We start from the raw sequence: 24609 nt of genomic DNA on the forward strand, positions 1-24609 counted from the left end.
GGTGTGACGCTGAGAGCCAGCACAGTGTCTGTGAGTTTCTTTTGGGCCAAGTAGATTCTTGGGCAGGTTTATAGACTGGACACCTGTTTATAGGAGGCTCCTGCCTCCTGTTTATACTTCAAGGACTCAAGTGTTCCATTTCAACTTATAAGCAGTAGTTGTTTTTTGTTTGTTTTTTAATTAAGAGATTTGTGGAAGGGGAACAGCCTTATAATGATAACACTGGGAAAAAATTATACAAGATAGCATCTTACTATGAAATAGTGAAAACATTTTTTTTTAATTAATTAATTAATTTATTGGCTGCGTTGGGTCTTTGTTGCTGCACTCGGGCTTTCTCTAGTTGTGGCGAGTGGGGGCTACTCTTTGTTGCGGTGAGCGGACTTCTCATTGTGGTGGCTTCTCTTGTTGCGGAGCACAGGCTCTAGGCGTGCGGGCTTCAGTAGTTGTGGCACGCGGGCTCAGTAGTTGTGGCTCACGGGCTCTAGAGTACAGGCTCAGTAGTTGTGGTGCACGGGCTTAGTTGCTCCGTGGCATATGAGATCTTCCCGGACCAGGGCTCGAACCCGTGTCCCCTGCATTGACAGGCAGATTCTTAACCACTGTACCACCAGGGAAGTCCCTAGTGAAAACATTTAAACAGAAAATAAAACTTGCAAATGGACCGGACAGCGTGTTTGTGCTGCACAACACTTCGCCCTGTGTCCTTCCTAATAACAGAGTAGCTCTGAGGTCTGTGTGAAAGGGCACAGCTTGCTCAGGACCCCTGGAAATGACACGGTGGCTGAGTGGAGGGCTGTGAGGGTGGAGCAGCCGAGGTGGCCGTGCTGTGCTCAGGCACAGTGATGCTGTCTTGGAAGCAGCAGACACCCCCATTGAGGACTCGTTTTTAGAGGGCAGGTGGCCTGATTGCTGTGTGTTTGAGAGGGAAGTCTGTGACCGAATGGAGAGACTTGGAGATGATGGTCTGGAGGCCTGGGGATAGTTGGGGCGTGTTTGACCCCTGATGAAGGCAGAGGTGGTACAGCCACATGTTAGGTCCACTGAACAAGTTCTCGATGAAGGGGAGGCGAGAAGGAGAGCAGCACAAAGGACATGCCTGGGGAGTGTGGTCTGGGTGACTCAGTATAGGCTGATGCCAGTGATTATGGTAGGGAACCCAGAGGGTGGGCATGTGTGGAGCATGATGAGGAATTTGGCCATGGATTTGTTCAGAGGTGCCATCCAGGAGGCGCATGTAGTGTGAGAAAAGAAGGGAAACTGAGTCATGGCCACATCTGAGGATTGATGGAGGAGGATGGACCAGGGAAGAGGTGAGAGACAGCAGTCAGAGCAGTCTGAGGGAGGAGGAGAGGGGCGGACAAAGGGGAGGGGAGAAGGAGGAGGAGAAAGAGGGGGAGAGGGGAGGACAGAGGGAAGATGAGAGGAAGGGAGGGGGCGAGGTGATGATGGTGATGGTAGTGATGACATTGGTCTTGGTGGTGATGAAAATGATGACGGTAGTGGTGATGGTGATGATGACGACGATGGTGATGGTGATGATGACGACGATGGTGATGGTGATGATGACGACGATGGTGATGGTGGTGGTGATGGCAGCAGCTTGGCCTAGGTAGTGACAGTGGGGATGCGAAGGGCTATAGCAACAATACGTGTTTTGTGAGGGATGGTGGCGTAAAGCTCCTGAACTGCCAGGGGCCTGGAGCTTTCTTACATGGGACCACCACCTAAGACAAGTGTCCTTTGAGCAGACCTGACCTTCCTCCTCCTACCCAGAAGTTCCCTGGAAGCCCTTGCTTCCTACTTGGGAAGGAGAAGGATGGGGTGAAATGTTTGCAAGACCCCAGACCAAAGGCAGAATTGGCCCAAAGTCTAACATTATGTTTATTCCTCCTGGACAGTTCTGAGAAAATCTCTCAGGCATTTCTGTTTCTTGGATCTGAACTTGAGGTGTTGCTCATTGCCGTAGAAGGATGGAAATAGCATTATTCATACTCACATTCCTAGTCGAGTAATGTGCAGTAATCTTTACTAGAAACCCCAAAGAAGCACAGGCAGTGCCGCTGCTGCAGCACGGGTTTCCTCGTTATGGGATTCTGTCATGAGAAGACCCACCAAGCAGAGACCCCAGCTCCTCCCCCAGGCGCTGCCATTACTCTCCTGCAGCACAACAGCAGCGTTCTGTGTGGCTTCACCAGACCGAGAAGGGCCACCGCTGCCAACTGGGCCACAGGGAGCAGAGCCCCTCCTGCCCCCACACCTTCTAGCCTCTGGAATGTGCACGAGGAGGGGCCACATCCACAAGGAAGGCAGAGTCTGCAACAGCACTGCTTAGGCCTTATTAGCATATAGAGTCAGCTAGAGACCATCCTGGAAAGAAATGAAACCTGGAGCCCCATTCCCCTTCATTAAGCCCAGGGCCAGTCTTCCTTTGCCCCTTCCTCCCGTTGTTCATTCTTCTATTTTCTTCCTCTCGCGCATCCCCCGAAACTTCCATGCTTGTATCTTATTACATCTTGAGATTTGGACTTAGAGTAGCAATGCCCAGCACAAGAGGCAGTATTTTAGAGACTTGCGTTGTCATTCAGTACACCCTGCTACACTTGTCACACGTCTCCCAAATGGTGACATGCTTCCTGTGCCACGGCAGTCCCTCCAGCCACAAAGCCATTATCCCGGGCATTCTAGTTTTGAAACAAAACCTTAACATGGTGTGGTGACATTTAATTTAGTGCTTCTCATTTCAAAGCCCTTAAAAATATTAATTAATTCCCATAAAACCCCAGGAGGCTTATTATTAATATCTGTAGTGCCTTTCATGCTGGTCCATTAATGTGTCCTTTCTGTGCGATAGGTAAGAAAATGAGGCTAAATCATTTTTTGCACCCCACAGGAGAAGACCTTGATAGAGCCAAGGTCAGAAATAACGAATCCCTAACTTTATTGACGTCTCCGAGTAACGTCAGCCCCTTGACCTTGTGTGTGGTTTGGGAGAACAACACTCCTGTTTAGGACTAACCTCGGGGGACAGCGAATGGTCTTTCAGCGGAGCCGAGACTTCACAAATCCTAGCTGGATAGCAGTGCAGAGGGGCAGGCCTGAGGGAAGCTGGGCGGCAGCAGTGCAATGTGGGGCCCAGACAGAGCAGGAAGTACTGTCGCCTCGCTGGAGAAGCGCCTCGCAGCGTGTGGGCACCCAGTGAGCCCTGCTGGCCTGGGAGATGCTGTGCGGTGCGGCTTGTTCATATTTTGGGGTGCTTTGTCTTTGAGCGACTTCTTCACAACTGTATGCCAGGTTTCTTAGCCCCAGGAGCAAGAACTCCACTCCGTGGGGCAGGTCACGAAATGAGGGACTCTCCAATCCCTAGGGTTCAGCTTGCGGCCTTTGGTCGTCTCCCTCCTCGCTGCCCTGCTCTCTGGCAGTTCTGCATGGTCTTTTCTCCCGTGTCCCTGCAACTTGTGACTTGAGAGGTCCTCTGACTCTGAAAATGGGTCCTTTGGGTGACGTGGCTTTCGTGTGAAAGGAGGGGGCCTCCGCCAGCTCCAGGCGTCATGGTGGGCGCAGGCCTCCCAGAGGAGGGGTGGGAGGGTGCCTGTGTGTGACTCTGGTGCCCCTTGGCCTCGGCTGAGCCGGGCCATGGAACCGAGGCAGTCCACTCTCCACCCTGCACGGGAGGCTGCAGGAGGCTCCTGCAGGACCAGCTCGTGAAGGCAGCTGCAGGGGCGTCGGGCTCCCACGCCGCAGCCACTCTTATTCGGTAGAGTTGTGAGTGGTGACAAAGGGGGCATGCAAAGCGGGCTGTGCTGCTTACCAACAGTGATCACTGTTACGCTTACTGCTGGCGGGAAATTTCTGGAAGTAAGTATGGGCAGGGGAATAAACACATATGCACTGAAGATTTATTTGCTGTTTTCTTCATGTTGTCTGATAAAACCGGCCGTGATTTGAAAGTTATTGAAGATCTGTCAGTGCTTTCGCAACCGCATGGCAGGAGAGGTGGGTGCGAGAGGGGTGGTTCCCCTCACCATTGCCTCCTGCCCTTACCTCACCAGGCACAGACCCTGCACTTTCTAGAGGTTCCCCACCACCCTCACTGCTCCTGGTCGTCACTGTGGTGGGGAAGAAAGGGCACATCCCCACACGACTCTCCCGGGGTACCCTCTGAATGCACGGGAAGGAGGCCCCTTCCCTCATTTCTTCTAATGGAACGGTTTGATTTAAGTTGGTTTTTTCACACCTTTGTGGAAATGCTTTGGTTTGGATGCTGGGGCCAGCGTCTCTCCTGGAGCCAGCCCTGCTCTGGTAGCGTGGGTAATGCCCAGCCCCTCTGTCAGTGTCAGATTAATGCACATTGCCTCGATGAGAATGAACTTGAAAACATCGCATTATGTGTTGACTTTCTCTAGTCTCCTTTGTGACATGGTTTTATTTTACAAGTAGCATTCTGAACCTTATGGAAGAAACACAGGGAGAGACCACTTTGCTGGACCCTAACCTGCCACCTCAGGGCAGGGTCCTAAAATTGTCCTGCAGTGGAATAGGGTTGCTATCCTTGTATTAGTTTGCTTACAGTTGGAAAAAATTGGGGGAATCTGGAAGAACTTTGTTCTGAGTTTCATCATCCTGAAGCTTCTGTGTTTGTGCCCCCAACGCTCTCAGAACACACGATGCAGTATTTCACCAGGATTTTCTACTGTCAGAAATTGCATTATTAGCACGTATTTAATTAGATGAAACCAAATGTCATATCTCAAACATGGAGGAACTAATGCTCTGCGAGGTGAGCCACATTTTCCTGTGGTTTCCTCCCGTGTAGCTCTTCATTTTCCTCTGAAAGGTCAGGACGCCTCTCTTAAACGTATGCCGCAGGTCATCCTCAGGCCTCTGTGTCTGCTTTCCTTCTCTGCTCCCTCCACCTCCCTGCTCTTCTTTTGAAACAACGTCAGCGGATGCTTCCTGAGCAGCACCCGTCACTGTGTGCTGAGCCCTGCGCCAGGTGGCAGGCCCACAGCGGGAGCCGTGATGCTTCAAACACAGTTTCCTCGCCGTTCATGTTCCTTGTTCTCACCACTGTTTTCTTCAAGTGATATCATGGCACTGGGTTGTTTTTTTTGTTTGTTTTTTGTTTTAAATTTAACATTTTAAATAAAGTTTTAGAACTTTATCAGAGTAACAAACATACACATTATTTTTTGAAAGTCAGAACATAATCCCTACCTAGAGGTAAACCCTTTTAGCTGTGTTTTTTGGGTAGATATGCCCATATTTTAGAACAATATGTGTATGCTGCTTTTTATTGATTTATCAACTTGGGGTGTTTTTATTGACTTCCTGGTGTGGCTTTAGTGCTTTTATACACATCACTTCCACGCGACCATCTAGTATGGTTATAGATTTACACTTTCAGTTCTTTTTTATTGGGAATTTACCAGTGGAGCTTCTTTGAAACCAAACAAAAGGAAATGAATATAAAGTGGAGAGACTCTTCTGATGACCACGTGTACCCCTCTCCCAGCTTCAGGGTCCTCACCACACTCAGGTTATCTTGAAGTCTGCACAGTTTCTAATGAAATAAAATCAGTGTTCATAGCATTATGACTGTGTGAACACTGTTCTCCAAAAAGCCAGGAAACGTGTGTGGACCTAATTCTGGACTCTGTAGTAGCTCCCTGGCCTGCTGGTCTCTCTGGGCCCCGACCCTCACCTTTTACTTAGAGAGGCCCAGAGGAGGTTGGAGTGTTGGGGGGCAGGACCCCTCATAGCTCTCCTTTCAGTGTTTTCCTGGCTGTTCTGGCATATTTATTTTCCATGCGAACTTCAGTAGCAGCTTGTCAAGCTCCGCGAAATAGCTTGTTGTTATATTTATTGGGAAAGTATGGACTCTTAACCTGGGGAGAACTGATGTCTTAAGAATGTGGGTGCATCCTACCCAGGCAGGGAGCATCTCCCATTTGTTCAAGCCTCCTTCTGTTTTCCAGGAGAGTTTTACAAAATTTCCTTGTCAGGGTTTTGTATATTTCTTGTTAAGTTCAGTCTTCTTTGTTGCTTTAGAAGTGGGGGTTCCTTAGGATTTTAACCATCTATGGTTTGTATATATATATAAAGGCTGTTGATTTCTGTGTGTTTACTTTAGGTCCTGCTAATTCAGTGAATCCTTTATGTTCATCAGCAAGGGTCCAGGCAGGAGTAGTGGGAGGGGGTAAGCAGAGCAAATATGACTAAGCAAGAGAGGGGCAGTTTGCTTCCTTAACTTTGTTGTCTTTTTGAAACTGTTCTCCCTTGCTACCGTATATATTATAGCTTCCTGTGTTTAAGCAAATTCTCTTCCATGTTCCAGTCAGTTTTTCCAAACAGATTCAATGCTTCCAAGAAATACTTTTGATATCACAGGGATGCTACCTTTTACTAGTGTTACCATGTGGCAGGCATTACTTATTAATCTCATTGGATCTTCACAGTAGTTCTCAATAAATATTTGTTGAGTAAATGAATGTTTACAACCACCCTGTGAAGTAGTCATCATCCCAGTTTATAGATGGAGAAATTTGAGGTCACTTGTGCAGGGTCCATTAAATGCAGACGTGGGGTAAAGGATGGAGTTGTTGTTTTTTTTTTAAATAAATTTATTTATTTATTTATTTTTGGCTGCGTTGGGTCTTTGTTGCTGTGCACAGGCTTTCTCTAGTTGCAGCGAGCAGGGGCTACTCTTCGTTGCGGTGCGCGGGCTTCTCATTGCGGTGGCTTCTCTTGGGGTGGAGCACGGGCTCTAGGCACATGGGCTTCAGTAGGTGTGGCACGTGGGCTCAGTAGTTGTGGCTCATGGGCTCTAGAGCGCAGGCTCAGCAGTTGTGGCACACGGGCTTAGTTGCTCCATAGCATGTGGGATCTTCCCGGACCAGGGCTCGAACCTGTGTCCCCTGCATTGGCAGGCGGATTCCTAACCACTGCGCCACCAGGGAAGCCCCAGGATGGAGTTTTAATTCTAGGTATTCCCATGAATCCATGTTAAGTTTCTTAATTTTTTCTCCTGCAACAGGCGCGGTACAAGCAGAGCCTCGATCCAACTGTGGATGAAGTGAAGAAGCTTTGCACATCTTTACGTCGAAATGCCAAGGAGGAGCGGGTCCTCTTCCACTACAATGGGCATGGGGTGCCCAGGCCCACTGTGAACGGCGAGATTTGGGTCTTCAACAAGGTGGGCGTGCCATAAAAGGTTCCTGTGAACTGAATTCGTTTCTCTTTTTACAAGAAAATCTGTACGTTTTGGTGGTATTCCCCTGTAGCTTCTATGGAACCATTGACGGCTAATCCGTTTCCACAAACCCAAATGCAGGAAGATCGAATAGGGACTTGGGCCAGTTATCTGGTGGAAGTTTGGGGATTCTTTATTTATTTATTTATTTGGCCGTGCATGTGGGATCTTAGTTCCCTGACCAGGGATTGAACCCATGCCCCCTGCAGTAGAAGTGCGGAGTCTTAACCACTGGATTGCCAGGGAAGTCCTGGGGATCATTTATATTTCAGTGATAAAAGTTGAAAAATAATCAGGCACAGGGAGTTGTTTCTTTTGCGAAACATGTTAATGAAATGGCTATCTAGGGAAGTCATGAGGTCTGGGGATCTTCCTTTGAAAATCAGTCACGTTCCTAGAAGATAAAATGGTATAAGTATTCCAAAGAGCTAATACGAAGCAAGTCTGCAGACGGGGCTTCAGCTCTGCTCTCTCCAAGGTCAGTGTAGCCGGCCTCCTACAGTCCCTTAATCAAAAGACTGTAGATGAGGGACTTCCCTGGTGGTCCAGTGGCTAAGACTCCATGCTCCCAATGCAGAGGGCCTGGGTTCAACCCCTGGTCAGGGAACTATCCCACGTGCCGCAACTAAGAGTTTGCATGCCGCAACTAAAGATCCCTCATGCAGCAATGAAGATCGCTTGTGCTGCAGCTAAGACCTGGCACAGCCAAATAAATAAATTTAAAAAAAAATTTTTTTTTTTAAAAAGGGACTTCCCTGGTAGTCCAGTGGTTGGGACTCCATGCTGCCAGTTCAGGGGGCCCAGGTTTGATCCCTGATCAGGGAACTAGATCCCGCATGCCACGACTAAGAGCCCGCATGCCACAACTGAAAGATCCCACACGTAGCAACGAAGATCCCACATGCCACAACTAAGACCCTGCTCAGCCAAATAAATAAATAAATAAATATTAAAAAAAAAAAACAAAAGACTGTAGATGAAAGTGAGGGGTAAACGACACCCCTTCCCACCATCCTGGGTCCTGTGCTGCATGCTCTTATCACATCCTCCAAGAGGCGGTGCCTGTAGGTGTGAGCGTTCATCCCACCTGGCAGCTCCTTACACGCTGGAGCACATGAACCAGGACAGGAGCTCACCACACCTGAGTTCTGACTTCAGCCTCACCACTTGTTAGCCCCAGGACATGGACAAATGAGAAGACTTCCTATACCTCTGTTCCTTATTGTGGAAGCTCCTTCATAGTGAAGGATTAAAGTACCCAACGCACCACTCACATAGTGAACTCTCAGGGGACATCCACTCTTCCACAGGCGGCCAACAGGTAGGCAGAGGGGACAGTCGGGGACCTGGAGGAGACGGAGTGGAGAAGAGGCCTGGACCCAGCTCCTCCCTCAGGATAGTGCCCTCTCTGCCTTGTATGTACCTAGATACCAACTTGATTTTAATCATTTTTATTATTATATAGATTCAAAACTGTAGTTATAAAAGAAGTAGAATTAAAAGAAATATGATGTAATGAACCACCAGCCGTCTCAGTAGTAGACCAGGGCTCAAACCCATGTCCCCTGCGTTGGCAGGCGGATTCTTAACCACTGCACTACCAGGGAAGCCCCCGTAAACTATTAATGAGTATAGGTTTTCAATGATTCTTGACGTTTGGGAAGGCAAGTTTCCCTCCTTTGTTCCTTTTGGTCCTTTGATCTTCCATGAAAATATTAAATCAACGTGCCAATCAGTGGATTAATGGGGGGAGACTCAACATCTTTATATTGTTGAGTTTCCAAACTATGCTCTTTTTAAGCGTTTATCAATAGTAATTTATAATTTCATAAAGGTTTATATATAAATTTTTGGGGGGGGGGCTGCGTTGGGTCTTTGTTGCCATGCGCAGGCTTTCTCTAGTTGCAGCGAGCGGGGGCTACTCTTCCTTGCAGTGAGCAGGCTTCTCACTGCGGTGGCTTCTCTTGTTGCGGAGCACAGGCTCTAGGCTCGTGGGCTTCAGTAGTTGTGGCACGTGGGCTCTAGAGCGCAGGCTCAGCAGTTGTGGCACACGGGCTTAGTTGCTCCGCGGCATGTGGGATCTTCCCAGACCAGGGCTCGAACCCGTGTCCCCTGCATTGGCAGGTGGATTCTTAACCACTGCACCACCAGGGAAGCCCGATACTTTATATTTTTTGATGTTGTTAAAAATGTTTGCTATAAAGAATATATTTTGCAAGTTTTTATCAGGGTATATGGCAAGGCAGTTGATTTTTGTACATTTATTTTATGTCTACTAATTTTGCTCTTCTCTCATTGATTCTAATGATTTGTACATATTTTAAAACTTTCTTAACAGACTACCACGTGGTGTGCAAATCATGGCAGTTTTATTTCTTTCCTTCCCGTCTTGTTGTGTTTACTATTCATATCTTGCTGTGCCTCCAACGCCTCCCAGAGCGTGGAGTGGTGACTGCATGTCCTTATCTCACCCATTTCGAAGGGAGTGCCTCCTGTGCGTCAGTGTATGATGTTTGCTATAGATATTTGTAAAAAGAATAAAAAATAAGAAAACCCCTTATCGGATTAAAAATGTGCCCTTCTATTCCTAGTTTATTTTTCAAATCATGAATAGATGTTGCTTTTCCCCAAGCCATTATGTGTGTGTGTCTTAGATGACGGTATGATTTTTCTCCTTTAAACTGGAAATGCATTGAAAGGTATATGATTTTCTAATATTAAATATACCTTTCCTTTGTGGGATAACCTAGTGTGCCTTTATCAATTACGTGTTTCATACAGGGGTTAATTCTGTTATTGGTATTGTGTTTAGTATTTTTACATCTGTGTTCATGAGTGAGATTGGCTTGGAATTTTTCTTTCTCTTGTTGTCTTTGGATAATCAGTGTAACTGTGGCCTCAGAAAATAAGTTAAGGGAATGCTCCACTTAGATACACAGGGATTGTTTTTGTGAGATTTGAAGTACATGTTGTCTGAATATTGGGTGAAGCTTACAAATCAAGCTGTCGGGCTGGTATTTTGTATGTGGAGAGATCTTTGACTACCTATTTAGTTTCCTTCATTGCTAAAGGGCTATCCAGATGTTCTGTTTCTTCTTGAGCCAGCTTTGCTAACTTACTTTTGTAGGAATTTGTTCATTTCAGCTAAATTTTCAAATTTGTTGACAAAACGTGACTCATATTTCCTTATTAATTTATCAGAGTCTGGGTTAGTGATGTTTCTTCATTCATTTTTGATATTGATACTGGATACCTTCTTTCTCTTTTCTTGTTGATCACTCTTACCAGAGGTTTCTGTATATTTCATTAGTCTTTTCAAAGAATCAACATTTAACTTTCCCTCCTCCAGAAGCATTGAAAGAACAATAGAATGAATACTTTTATACTTTTCACCTACATTCACCAGTTAACACTTTGCCACATTTGCTTTATATCTCTGTATAGATAAAAAAATTTTTTTAAATAAATTTATTTATTTATTTATTTATTTATTTTTGGCTGTGTTGGGTCGTAGCTGCTTGTGGGCTTTTCTGCCGTTGGAGCTAGTGGGGGCTAACTCTTCGTTGTGGTGTGAGGGCTTCTCATTGCGGTGGCTTCTCTTGTTGCAGAGCACGGGCTCTAGGTGCGTGGGCTTCAGTAGTTGTGGCACATGGGCTCAGTAGTTGTGGCTCGTGGGCTCTAGAGCGCAGGCTCAGTAGTTGTGGCTCGCAGGCTTAGTTGCTCCGCAGCATGTGGAATCTTCCCGGACCAGGGCTCGAACCCGCGTCCCCTGCATTGGCAGGCAGATTCTTAACCACTGCGCCACCAGGGAAGTCCGATAAATATTTTTTACCTTAGCCATTTGAAAGTTACAGATATCATGACACTAAAAACAAGGACATTTTAGTACATAACTATAATACCCTTAAATTGCTCAAGAAATTTAGCATTGACTCTATAATATCATTTAATACAAAGTCCATAATCAAAATTTCCCAACTGCCTCAAAAATGTGTGTTAGTAAGCATTTTATGTTTGTTGATTTGGTTTTGCATTCAGGATCCAGCCCAGGTTCGTGCATTGCATTGAACTGTTAGTCATCTTTCTCAGTCTCCTCGAATATATAGAAAAAGAGATTGCTCTTTGCTTTTTTTCTTTATTGACACTGACATTTTTTTAGTGAGGTTATTTTATTGTCTTCTTGTAGTAAGTTATTATAGTTACATGTCAGTCTTTTTTTTAAAAAAATAGGCATTATTTTTTTTACAGCAGTTTTAGTTTTTAGAAAAATTAAAAAGTACAGAATTTCCCCATACAGTCGTCCCTTGGTCTCCACAAGGGAATGGTTGCGGGACCCACTGCAGATACCAAAATCTGTGGATGCTCAAGCCACTTAGTTGGCCCATCATATTCACAGTTCCAAATCCCCAGATCAAACCCACTGAGGATCATGTAGTCCTGTATGTATTTAGTGGAAAACAATCTGCTTATAAGTAGAGCTGCATAGTTCAAACGCGTGTTGTTCAAGGGTCAGTTGTATTCTCACTCCCTACCTGGCCTACATCTTGCTTCGGTGTGGTATGTTTGTTACAATTGATGATCCAGTATTGATACATTATTACTAACTAGAGTCCTTAGTTTATATTAGGGTTTATTCTTCATGTTGTACAGTTCTGTGGGTTTTGCCAAATACATAATGTCATGTATCCACCATTGTAGTGTACTGGATAGTTTCACTGCCCTAAAAATCCTGTGCTCCACCTATATCTCCCTCTCTGCCTGTTCTCCCCAACCCTTGGCAACCACTGATATTTTTACTGTCTCTATAGTTTTACCTTTTCCAGAGTGTCATATAGTTAGAATCATATAGTATACAGTGTTTTAAAACTGGCTTTTTTTCAATTAGGCTTACGCATTCAAGGTTTCTTCATGTCTTTTCATGGCTAGATAACTCATTTTCTTTTTACTGCTGAAAAACATTCCACTAGTGAAGGACATCTTGGTTGCTTCCAGTTTTTGGCAATTGTGAATAATGCTGTTCTACAGATTTTTGTATAGACATGATTTCTTCTCATTTGGGTAAATACCTAAGAGAGCCATCGCTAGACCAGCTGGTATGTTTAGCTTTCTAAGAAATTGCCAAACTCTGTTCCAAAGTGACTGTGTCGGTTGCATTCCCACCATCAATGAATGGGAGTTCCTGTTGCTCCACATCGTCCTCAGCATTTGTTGTTGCTGGTGTTTTGGAGTTTAGCCATTCTAATTAGGTGCATAGTGGTATCACATTTTAATTTGCAATTCCTTAATGACATACGATGTTGAGCATCTTTTCATATGCTTATTTGCCATCTATATGTTTTCTTTGGTGGGGTTTCCATATCTTTTGCCCACTTTTAAATAGGGTTATTTGTTTTCTTACTCAGTTTTAAGAGTTCTTTTAATATTCGGGTACAAGTCCTTTATCAGAAATTCGTTTTTAAAATATTTCCTCCCATTCTGTTACTTGTGTTTCCATTCTCTGAAGAGTGGGCACTGACTTTTTGGAGAGTCCAGACCAGTTATCCTCTAAAATGTCCCCCATTCTTTGTTTTTTTCATGAGTTTATATCAGACTGGATAAAAAGCAAGATCAAACTTTGTGCTGTCAGCAAGAGATGCACTTTAAATACAAAGACACATAAAAGTTGAGTGTAAAAAGGTATATCATGAAATACTAGTTGAAAGAGAGCTGGAGTGGACATATTACTAATTAGAAAATAGACTTCAAGACAAGGAGTTTTGTCACAGATGAAGAGAGACATTTCACAATGACAGACAAGTCAGGTCATCAGGAAGACATAACTACACTCAATGTGTAGACGGCTAATAGGAGAGTTAAAGATACATAAAGCAAGATTACGAGGGCCAATGAGAGGAAGAAACACATCCATAATCCTAGTTGGATATTTGAGTAACCATCTGGCAGTTATTGATAGGTTAAAACTGGTGTTAAAATTGAAGATAAAATTGATAATTAAAAACTTTCTCACAAGGAAAAGTCCAGTCATGGTATATTATATTTTTCTAATAAAAAAAAAATCAGTTACTATTATAAAAGACTATCAATCACTATGACTCAGTTAACAGAGCACTGCACCCAATACCCACAGAACGCACATTGTCCCGGGCAGGTGGACCGCTCACCAAGAAAAGCCTGTGCTGGGTCACAAAAATGTCATAATAAAGTTTGAAGGATTGAAATCATTCACAGTCTATTCTCCGGCCACAGAATCTGAAATTGTAGGCTAGCTGGAAAATCCTCAAATATTTGGAAATTAAATGACACATGTATGAAAGAAGGTATCACAAGGGATAATAAAAATAATTCAAACTAAACAATAATGAAAAGACGACTTGTTAAAGTTTGTAGGATACAGCTAAAGCAGTGCTTATATAAAAATGTATAGCTTTATTCAGTAAGGATAGATTTTTAAAAAAATGTATAGCTTTATTAAGTCCTTATACAGAAGGGAAGAAAAGCTTAAAATAAAAATCTAAATATCTACCTTAAGAAACTAGGAAATGTTGAGCAACCTCAACTCAAAGGAAGTAGAAGGAAGAAGTAATAAAGAGCACAGATCAGTAAAATAGAGAACAGGTGGTAGAGAAAGTTAACAGAGCTAAAATTTGGTTTTTGGAAAACATCTGTAAAATTAACAAGTCTTTGGCTAGGTAGCAAGAAAAAAGAAGATACAATCAACATTTAGGAATGAAAGAGGGGATATCGCCACATATCCTATAGACATTGAAAAGATAGGGAATGTTAATAATGTTATACCAATACATTTAATAACTTAAATTAGATGGAAAATGCCTTTTAAAATACAACTTTCTGAAAGCAACCCAAAATGAAATAGAAAATCTGAATAGCCCTAGATCAATCAAAGAAATGGAATTCACAGTTAAAAACCTTCTTACATGTTGACTCATGGATGAATGGATATTTTTATTTAAGTATCATCTTATCATCAAAATGTTTCCTGATCACTATATGTAAAGTGTTAAATCATAGATGGAAAAAGGGAAGTGTTCTTCGTGATGCATAGGAAGTACAGTTGACACCAAAACTGGAAAGTGAATGTTCTCTGTTTCCATCAACATTTGCACTGTCTGCACCAGGGATTCTCAAAGTACAGGTCCCAGACCAGTAGCAGCAGTATTCTTGGAATTTATAACACATGCACATTATCAGACCCCACCCAAGACTTATGGAAGCCTATTCTGGGGAGGGGCCCAGATATCTGCGTTTTAATGAGCCCTCTAGGCCATTCTGATGCACACTCATTTGAGAATTCTTCCTCCATAAATCTGGTTTTCAAATATAGGACATCTGAGAAGTCAGTTAAGATATGGTCTAAGGTTTTATGTCTCAGCATCAAGAAAACAATATTTTTTAAAAACTTTAAAGCTCTTATAAAGAGATAGCCCAAAGTTTTCCATCACTTCTCCTGAAGAAAGAGAATTTTTTCTGATGGTCTTCAGCTATTGCAAGCAAACACAAAAATGCTAGAAAAGTCAAGTTTACAATAAAATTAACAGCTTTTTTTGGAGAGGGGGACAACTGCTGTATTCTCAATATGGATAAAGTAACAATTACAACAAATGTTAAATGTGGTCTGGCACAAATATTGCTTTTAAAAAATCACAAATACATCTTTTTGATATTAGCACATTTAAAAACCTTTATGATCCATCTTTCAACAGACTCAGTAATGAACTATATACTAAATCAGAATAAGAGGCATCTATTTGATAGTGATGTGCAGTTTTTCCAAACCAATAAATTCTATTATTTAAATAACATTTATTTAGCATTACTCATAAGGTAAACAATTATTGAACTGTAGTAAAGGAAAGGCAGAGAAAGTATCAACAAAGCCAATAAACCTTCAGCCTTAAGGATTTTAAGGGACTAGGTGTTTGCTTGTGACTTAAAACCTGCAGTGTTTGGTTCACAAGTACCATTGCCCCATACCTAACATCTCTGGGCCATCACCTCCCAATACCGGTTCCTTCAGAAGGAAGATGAATCTTCTGCTTACCCATGCTCTCTGCTCTCCTCGGAGAACAGCTGTATGCAGACTCCCTTACTGCCCAGGGAAAGCCAGGATGACACATCCAGATATGCCTGTGGTTCCTGTCTATGAGGTCAGAGGAAGCATGCATCCTTGGGGGTTTTACCGGAAAGCCCTTAGGAGGATGCCATTTTACTATGGCTAAGACTTCTGACTCACATTCTGAGTTCTTTGGCAGAAGATGTACAGACCTTCCTCAACTTAACAGTGGGGCTATGCCCCATAAACCCATCATAGTTGAAAATACCAAAAGCTGAAAACACCTGTGCTACACCTAACCTACCAAACATCGTAGCTGAGCCTCGCCTACCTCAAACATGCTCAGAACACTTACATTAGCCTGCAGTTGGGTGGAATCATCTAACACAGAGACTATTTTATAATAAAGTGTTGACTCTCTCATGTAATTTTTATTGAATACTGTACTGACAGTGAAAAACAGAACGGTTGTCTGGGTCCAGGATGGTTGTAAGTGTATCAGTTGTTCACCCTCGTGATTTCGGGCTGACTGGGGGCTGTGCTCGCTGCCACTGCCCAGCATCATGGGAGAGGATCGGACCGCATATCGCTAGCCTGGGAAAGAACAACATTCAAAGTATGGTTTCTACTGAATGCGTGTCGCTTTGCACCATGTAAAGTCAAAAACTCATAAGTTGAACCATCGGGGAGTCAGGGACTGTCTGAACTTAGAATCTGCTCGGAGATGGAGAGTTGCTTCTTAGGAGGTGGCTGGCTTTACCTGGAGAACAAAGTGCCCTTCCTCCGAGCTCCTGTCCCAGGGCTCAGTGTTTGGCTGCCTCTGTGGTTGACTCAGCTGTGATGACAGTCTGATGAAGCATGTGGCGCTTTTTTTGATGTTTAATATAACCTGACAGATAAAGTGGAATGTAATGAATAAATTATCTAAAACCTATTTCTACTTCTTTGTTTGAAATGAAAACATGGCCTTGAATATGTTTTTTCAAGAGAATGGAAAGATGCTTTGATTAGGAATTCTCTGTGCTCGTAGTTTTTGGTGGGGGAAGAAACCAAACCATTGCCTGAAAGGCTGTGGAGTGTTTCTGGCAGCCTTCAGTGCGTGGGGGACTTTGACTTCTCCAGCTTTTGTAGGTTGGTTCAGCCTAGAAGACACAGGGATAATTGCACGGGGTGGAAACAGTTGCACTTCGGGTGTTGTTTCTGTTCTCTTGTTCACTCGCTGCAGCACCGGGGCTGTCATCCTGCAGGCCTCCCTTTGCAGGTTTGCAGGACCGTGATTCTGGCCCGAAGCTTGACAAACTCCCCAGGATCCTTCTGAGATGGGAAATGAGATCCACCTGCTCGTGTTCTAATAAGGATTCGTTCTCAAAGGCCATTTTCCTCAATATGGTTTAATAGAGTTGATTTTGTATCCCTAAGGAAAACAGACTTCCAAATTTCACGGGCTTACTAAACTACAGATATACAGCTACTGCTTTAAATGAAATCATCTCTCCTCAAAGGCATTGGTTCTCACCAGGGGAGGTTCCCCCTCAGGGTGCATTTGGCAGTGTCCAGAGACCTTTTTGGTTGTCACAACTGGGCAGAGAGGGGGAAGTGCTGTTGGCAGGGCTGCTGCCAAGCCTGACGCAGTGCCCGGGATGAGCCCCACACTGACTGACCAGCCTCACACGTCCACAGTGCTGGGGTGTCTCCACTTCAGCCGCAGAGGCCCTTGCTGCTCAGAGGCTGCCACCCACCATGCAGCCCATCTGTGTGGAGGTGTGGGTCCAAGCCATTTTCTCTGGCTGAGCATCCCTGTGGACGGTATAAGGTGCCAGACCCTCTCACGACTAAAAATCGTGAGGCTAAAGACCAATTCCGAAAGCTCCTTGCATGCTGCCCCTTGGAAAAGCATTAGAAAATGGAGGTGCTTCTGCCCTCCAGTGGGACTGGGTGGCTGACAACTCCACCTGAACCATTTCCGTGGCAGCCGGTGGCACAGGGAATGAAAGGGAAAACCCTTAATGAGCTTCCTGATGGATTAGTGCTTTATTATTTTAATGAGTCACCATTAATTACCTTTGTATCTCAGAAATTTAGAAAGTAACTTTTGATTTGGGGGAAATATAAAAATTACATTTCAGTTCAAAAGGCCAGACCTCAAAACACAGTTAAAATATATTTTATTGCGTGCTGCTTTGCTGCCTTTGGGGCCTTCTAGGGCTGTACCTAGAAGGCAGCAAAGATGACAGCATCGCCCTTTCCCAGCAGTCACTTGGATGACGTGGTGGCAGGAATGGGGTCAGAACTGCCCCAGCCACGTTCGGCTGCTCCTCACTGAGCTAGAACCTTGTGGGAAGCAGATAAACAGCAGAGTGTGGCTGGCATAAAAAAATGTGATGATTTCCCAGGCTGGTGCTAAAATCCTTTCTCCTCTCAGTGTAAGGGTGTCCCTGCCCAATTAAAGGGTTCCTTTTGGCCCTTTTCTCCCCCGTAGCAGTGGGGGCTGCAGGTGAACAAGGGGAGGGAGGCTGCTGGGCAGAGGGCCGGAGAGGAGCGCTCTTCCCTTCTGTGCCCAGAGAGGCGCTGACTTGTGTCCTGCTCTGTCCAATGCAGCATGTGCTGAAGCCTTTTTACTTGTACAGATAACATGTAATACCTGCTCATTATGAAACACTGACTGAACGGAAAGTATGTTATAGTGAACCCCGGAGCTTACCCTTTTCCTCCCTCCTTTTAATAGTTGTGTGCATTTTGTCTTTTTAAAAAAATACAAGTAATTTCTATTCTAAAAGGTTCCAAGAGAACAGAAGTTTTAAAAGAAATAGATATGACACTTTCTTACCACCCCACACCCCTGTCACCTCCCCAGTCAGAGAAAGCAGCCCTTAGCAGTCCTGTGTTCTTCTTTCAGCACCATTTATAGGACCTTTCACTCAGCACATTTCTGCTGAGTCCTCATTTCATTCAGCTTAAGTGCTGGGCATGTGGTGCTTTACACACAAAACAGGATATTATATGTGAGATTCTAAGACTTGCATTTTTAAAATCATGACAAGCCTCTGACATCTCTCCATGTCAGTGCATATAAATAACCTTGCATGGTGTTCCATAATGTGGGTGTATGGGCCCCCTTTGCTTAATGATCCCTTCATATTGGATATATTAGGATCCAAGATTGGCTGTGATAGTCCCTGTGGGCCGTCTGGGACTGCTGTGGCATCGTCATGACATGGGGCCCAAGCCCCTTCCATCACACAGCTCTGTTGTCCCCCTGCTTATGTCCTCTGCCATGTTCACATTTCCTCCCGGGAAGGGAAAGAGGGCGGCACTTATAATTTAGACACATTTCTGATCATGTCCCATTGGCCAGAATTGGGCTGCAATATCAGACTTAGCTGCAAAGGAAACTGGGAACTGTGCTCAGCTAAACTTGCATTGAGGATGAAGAGGGGAAAAATAGGTGTTAGACTGCCAGTCTTTTCCACAGTAGCATGTAGACAGCTTACAGGTTTTTACCAGTGAAAGTATTATACATCCTTGTATGTACATTTCTGTATACAAATGCAAGTATTTCTGTAGGATGGACACCTAGAAGTCAAAGGTATGTACAGTAAAAATTTTAAGAACCACCCAAATTGCCTTCCAAAAATAGCTTTCTCAGTTTATACTTGCACCAACAATAAGCCAGCCCCCTGTTGAACATTGTGGTCAGCACGGGGTATTATTCATACTTAAAATTTCTTTCCAGTTTGCTGGATGAAGATAGGTAGATGGCTGATTCTCATTGTAATTTGCATTTCCATGATTAATCGAGAGCTTGAAACTTTCATAGTTGTTGATCATTCATGTTTCTTCTGTGAATTGCCTGTGTGAAGCTTTTGCCTATTATATATTGTTTTTGTTGTTTTGTCTTTGTTGATCTGCAGCAGAAGCTTATATACACACACACATTCTAAATATAAAGCCTATGTCACATATGTTGTACCTACTTTACTCTTAAATTGCTTGTCACGGGTATGTGTTTTTATCAGAATTATATAATTTTTATGTTGTTCTATTTTTCTTTAACATTTCTGGGTTTTATATGTTTAAGAAGGTCTTTCTTACACCAAAATAAATTTTTATATGTTTTATTCTGCTTTCGTATTTATTTTTAAAATCTGTCCTGATTGTGTGTGGAATCTCAGATGGCAGTATTGAATGGTTAGTTGGATTTTACAAGTATCACTTGTTGAATTGTTCCTTCTTTCTTCACTGAGTTAAAATGCCACCTTCATTACAGTTATATATGTGGCTCTGTTTCTGGGCTTTCCCTCCTGTTGATTTGTTTGTCTTGCCTTCCCCAGTACCATCCTGTAATTACCATAGATTTATAGTGTATTTAATATCTGCTAGCGTGAGTCCCCACTCATTATTCCTTCTTTACAATTTTTTTTTGTGTGTGTGTGCTATTCTTATACCTTTCTCTTCAGCATTAACTTTAGAATCAGCTTGTCAGATTCCATTAAGGAAACCCCTGATGGTATTTTGATTGGGCACTGCCTTTATAGATTCACTAGGGAAGAACTGCCGTCTTTAGAATCCTTCTGTGAGAGTTTACTTAGAGAGAGCATATCCAAGTGTTCTCTTACTCGTGCAGTGACGAAGAACAAGACACCAGGTGATGGCAGTTTAGCAAGGTGAAATGGCACAGCGTAAGCAGAGGGTGGTCCCCTCGTGATAGAGATGTCTGCAGCCCCACCACACCTGTGCTGTTGGCACATCCTCCCCCGTCTGGGATGGGACTTGCATCTGGTGACGTGTGTGCATATCAGGAAGGCCTCTGCCGCCACCACCTTGATGACAGTCTTCTCCAGGCCTGGTTTGGTCTTTCTGTCTTCTGTTCCTTTTCCCCCTTGCATTAGAAACAATCCTCTTGGCAATACCAGAGGCAGTGTTTGTGGCTTAGCTTTGAGGAAACAGTCACCTTTACTGTAAGTGCACAGAATTGATTTCTGCTAGAGTGTCACTACTTAAACTATTGGTGCCTGAGGAAGGATAAATAAGTGATGGCATTCTATGCAGAAGAATTGCTTAAAAATGTTACCTTTGAGTGAGGATTTTAGTCATTTCTCTGGTGAGATGAGGACCATTCCTCTCTATGTTTACCAGTAATCGCTGGAGTGTTTTCAAGTACTGAAGAGTACAGTGTGTCCAGAAAAATATTTCACTTAGCAGATTCATGTTAATATGTGTTCTGTGATTTGAAAAAAAAATTACGGAGCCAAATCTATTTGAACTCCTTCAATGTGATCTAAATCATCTAGAGGATAAAGTGCTTATGGGTAGCTCTGAAATTAAAGGGGCAACAGGGAAAACATGCACATTTGAGGACCCGATCAACTTTTCTGAGCTCATCTTCTTTATAGTCGAGGAACGTGTTCTGCTGTATAAGCCCAGAGAAGTTACGGAGTAAATGGTGAGCAGGAATGGTGTGAGTAGCATGCGTAGCCTTGGGATTTATAAGAAAGCTGTGGTTTGGCTGCAAGCGGGTGGGAGAGGAAGGGTGGGTGTGAAGGCCCCGTGGTGGGACACGTGGAGGGAAATCCCTCAGTGGAGTGAGTGCGCTCCCAGCGGGCAGCGAGAGCTGAACAGGGGAGGAGAGGAGCTCGGGGTTGAACTGTGCCACTGCCCCGTTCTACCTGATGAAACAGCGTGTGGGCAGATGGTGGGGAGGTTAGTTTGCTGCTGTTCGCAGTGGGTAGAGACGGTAGCTCAGGAACGCTCTGTGCAGCGGGCCCCGTGCATGGGACCCTCTTGGAGGCGCAGGTGCTGGTGAGCAGGCAGAGTTCGCCAGGTGTGAGTCACAAACATGCACTGTTTTCTTTTCCAGAACTACACGCAGTACATCCCGCTGTCTATATACGACCTGCAGACATGGATGGGCAGCCCCTCCATATTCGTCTACGACTGCTCCAACGCTGGTCTCATCGTCAAGTCCTTCAAGCAGTTCGCCCTGCAGAGGGAGCAGGAGCTGGAGGTGAGGCCCTGAACACACTGGGGGATGGGGATGGGCGTGGGGGCGGGGGACTGTTGGCCTGGAGCTGTGGTTTTGTTTCTTTGGGTGGGGCAGGCTCAGAGTGCTCAGGGCAAGGTGGTGGGGTCCAAGACAAAGAACTTGGAAAGGACTCAGGACAAGCTCTTGGGCTTAATTTTACATCTCGTTTTACCCAGTGTCATTTTTAATCTGATTTTTAACTAAGTGATAAAATTAAAGAGCTGAATTGTGCTTCATTGGGCTCTGCCTTTGAGATAAATGTGAAAATAAAGCAGACACATTTATTTTCGGAGAAATGGACCCGTGTCTGGGCAGTCTTCAGTTCCACCCGCATCTTAGTTATTGCCCTCATTTTTTTGTCTTTTGTGTTGGAAAAAACCCCTACTACGCTAAATACAGAAAACAAAACAGCTACAGCTGCCGTTGGTGCCTTCCATTTAAAGAACTGGAGAGCCTGTGTAGTGCTCTGATCGTGAAGAAACATTTTACTTGGTTGTTTTAATTAATATTTGATGTTTGAATTAAACAGTGAATTCTAAAGAGAAATTGAAGAGGCACTTTCAGTTAAGAGGCCTCCATTCTGTGGCCTGCACAAGAGTGAGAATAAAATATTCTGCAGCCTCCAGGGGGTCATGAATTCCAACTGATTGCAGTGCAGGAAATTCTCAATTCAGGAACAGAAATGGCACTGAGTACATGTTTCCTCAAGCCTTTTTGGGTCTATTCAACTTTAATGTATTGTTATGTTTTTCACATTTCATCAGAGGATATTGCTGAAATAATCAGCAATAAAATTTGAAATTCTACTTGGGGGAATTTAACATGTCATACAGTTAATTTATAAATATTTTATAAGTTAAAATATTTATAAATAGGCCCTTATGCAGAATTTTGCACCAGAGTGACTGATAAATTACCCTTTATCCCAGTGCCACAAGTTGTTATTGTTATTATTATTATTTGCATTCTAGAATAAGAGAAGGGAAAGGTCAAGTTTTATATCATTAAATTTTTACCTTGCTTTTAGGCATTTCATCTAAGTTTATCCAAGGGATAGGTTATCTTATGAGTGCTAAAAACTCAAAGCACCAAGAGGTAATTGCTTTTCCTTGCATCAAGTTAATAAATATTGAAAAAACATTTTTTTTGTTTTCCATTTAAAATGTGTAAATAAAAATGCCAAAGAATCCAGCCTGATATTTATCCCCAACTTATGAGCTTCAGTGTGGTTAAGGAAAGACCAATACATCAGCCTTTGTTAATTAAAACATGTTAAATATAGCCCCTCTCCCACCCTTCTCAGCAGAAGACAAGCATTTCCCTCTTACGCTCTAGCACTTGGGAGTATCTGCTCTGTCGGTTCTGTAAATGTTCTCTGTATGTTGCCAAGGATTAATCAGCCTAAGAAACTGTTCATTTCATTGAATGCGACAAAAAAGTTTTCCATGCATCTTTTTGGGGCGAGGAGGGAAATGTTTAATTGACTAATTCCTCATGGAGGAGAATAAATGAAAAATATGTTATCTGAAGTGGCAAATAGATGGCAATGCAAAGTTATACCATATGTTTTATAATTAGCTCTGACTTTTATCTTCATTCTTTTCTTAATTACAGTGCAGATAAGTCTTACGGTTTTCCATTACACTTACTATTATAGGCTGTTGTTCAGCTGGTCTCTTGCATCAACAGCGGAAATTAAAATGATAAAATTGGCTCCCAGCTAATATCTTAATGTTCATGTTAGTCATTTTTTTATCTGCTGTAGAAACAGCAATCCTGTGTGGCCTCTTAGGTTTATTCTTTCAAAAAATTCTTTCCCTGTCTACAGTTGGCCAGATTCTTTGTAAATTTATGATACATTTTAACACTTTTATTGGGTAGATGATAACATGAAACTGAAAGAAACTGACAGGTAAAATGGTTTGTGCCAGAGTTTAAAAAATAAACAGGGTAAAAGTGATTAAATATAATGCAAAAAAATAGTAACCTGGACCAGAAAGCCTCCAAGTAATAAACATTAACACAAATATGAGTGACATAAATTTTAAGAGAGGATTATCAGCTTTCATATTCTCCGTTGCACAGTGCTCCTGCTGGGAGCAGGAGGTTTACTTATTGTGGACTTCCATCTCAAAGGAATACTGCAGGTGAAGTAGAAGATGCCTCCATGAAAGCATGGCATAAATTATTGCACACAATTGAAACTTCATCATAGCCAGGAAAAATGCATTATCTGTCCCTCAGTAATGGTCTCTACATGTTTCCTTGTGTCATATTGCTTTGTAATTTGAAAATTAAGGAAAGTCTTCAATTCTCTCTGCTTTCCATGTTTTTTTTTAAGATAAATATTTTTATTTTTACTAAATTAGTATATGCCATGATTTTAAAAATTAAATAGTACCAAGGGTTTATAATGAATGAAATATGCCCTGGCCCACACCTCCTTGGCCAAGACTCTGCTACTATAGGGAACCTATTTTAACTGTTTATATTTCTAGTTCCTCTGTGAGTATCTCTATAAATGTAAATAATATGCTTATACTACTACTGCTTGATTCATAAATTTTTGGTTATCAGGCTTTCTGCTACTGTATAAACCAAAAACAGAGTTGCCATTAGTAAATTCTATTTAAAGAATTGGAGAAATTATATAGGACTTTGATAGTAAAGAGACATGTTACATAGTTTTAAGTCATATTTGTTGTTTGTATTAAATTGTGAATTCTAAACAGAAATTGAAGAGGGTGAGTCACTAACTGCCCCCTCCTGTTTCCCCACTGCCATTTAGTTGTGTCACTATATTTGGATTCCCTATACTTTGTAACCTTTGCAATTTGAAATAATACCCTGACGTTTTTATTTCTAGTTTCGTCAGTAATCAGTACTATCTTCTGGCTTTAGGTTCTCAGCTTCCTTGGACTTTCTTTTACCTCTGGACCTTTCCAACTTCTGTCATCTGCACTTTTATGATTATTCTCTAGTCTCTGACCATAATTAAGTCCCCATGCTTTGTGTATGAGTTGATTCTAAAAAATGACAAATATTAAACTTCAACTCCCTGATTATGACCATGTAAATATTGTTCATTGAATGGCTAAATAGGGTGCTATGCTTTCCATTTTTATAACAGTTTTTGTTTCTTTGATTTTCCTGAAGATTTTCTCTTTTCTTATTGAATTAGATCTTTAACATTTCCTCAGTTCCTAAATTTGCACGGGTAGTATTGAATCTCAGAATATGCCTCTTCCCAAAGTTTCTTCTTTC

At 43.0% G+C, this 24609-nt stretch overlaps 1 protein-coding gene across 6 annotated transcripts in view; it reads left to right on the top strand.

Moving 5' to 3' along the window:
- The window catches only part of RPTOR (regulatory associated protein of MTOR complex 1), a 451485-nt gene that overhangs the window by 254912 nt on the left and 171964 nt on the right, over positions 1-24609 (top strand). For all 6 annotated transcript variants that reach the window (XM_082372791.1, XM_082372792.1, XM_082372793.1 and 3 more), the window contains 2 exons: positions 7037-7195; positions 21181-21327. In XM_082372791.1, the coding sequence (XP_082228917.1) occupies positions 7037-7195; positions 21181-21327 (306 nt within the window). The remainder of the gene's footprint in view (positions 1-7036; positions 7196-21180; positions 21328-24609) is intronic.

Source organism: Balaenoptera borealis (assembly GCF_965194805.1).
Source record: "Balaenoptera borealis genome assembly, chromosome: 20".
NCBI classification, from domain to species: domain Eukaryota; kingdom Metazoa; phylum Chordata; class Mammalia; order Artiodactyla; family Balaenopteridae; genus Balaenoptera; species Balaenoptera borealis.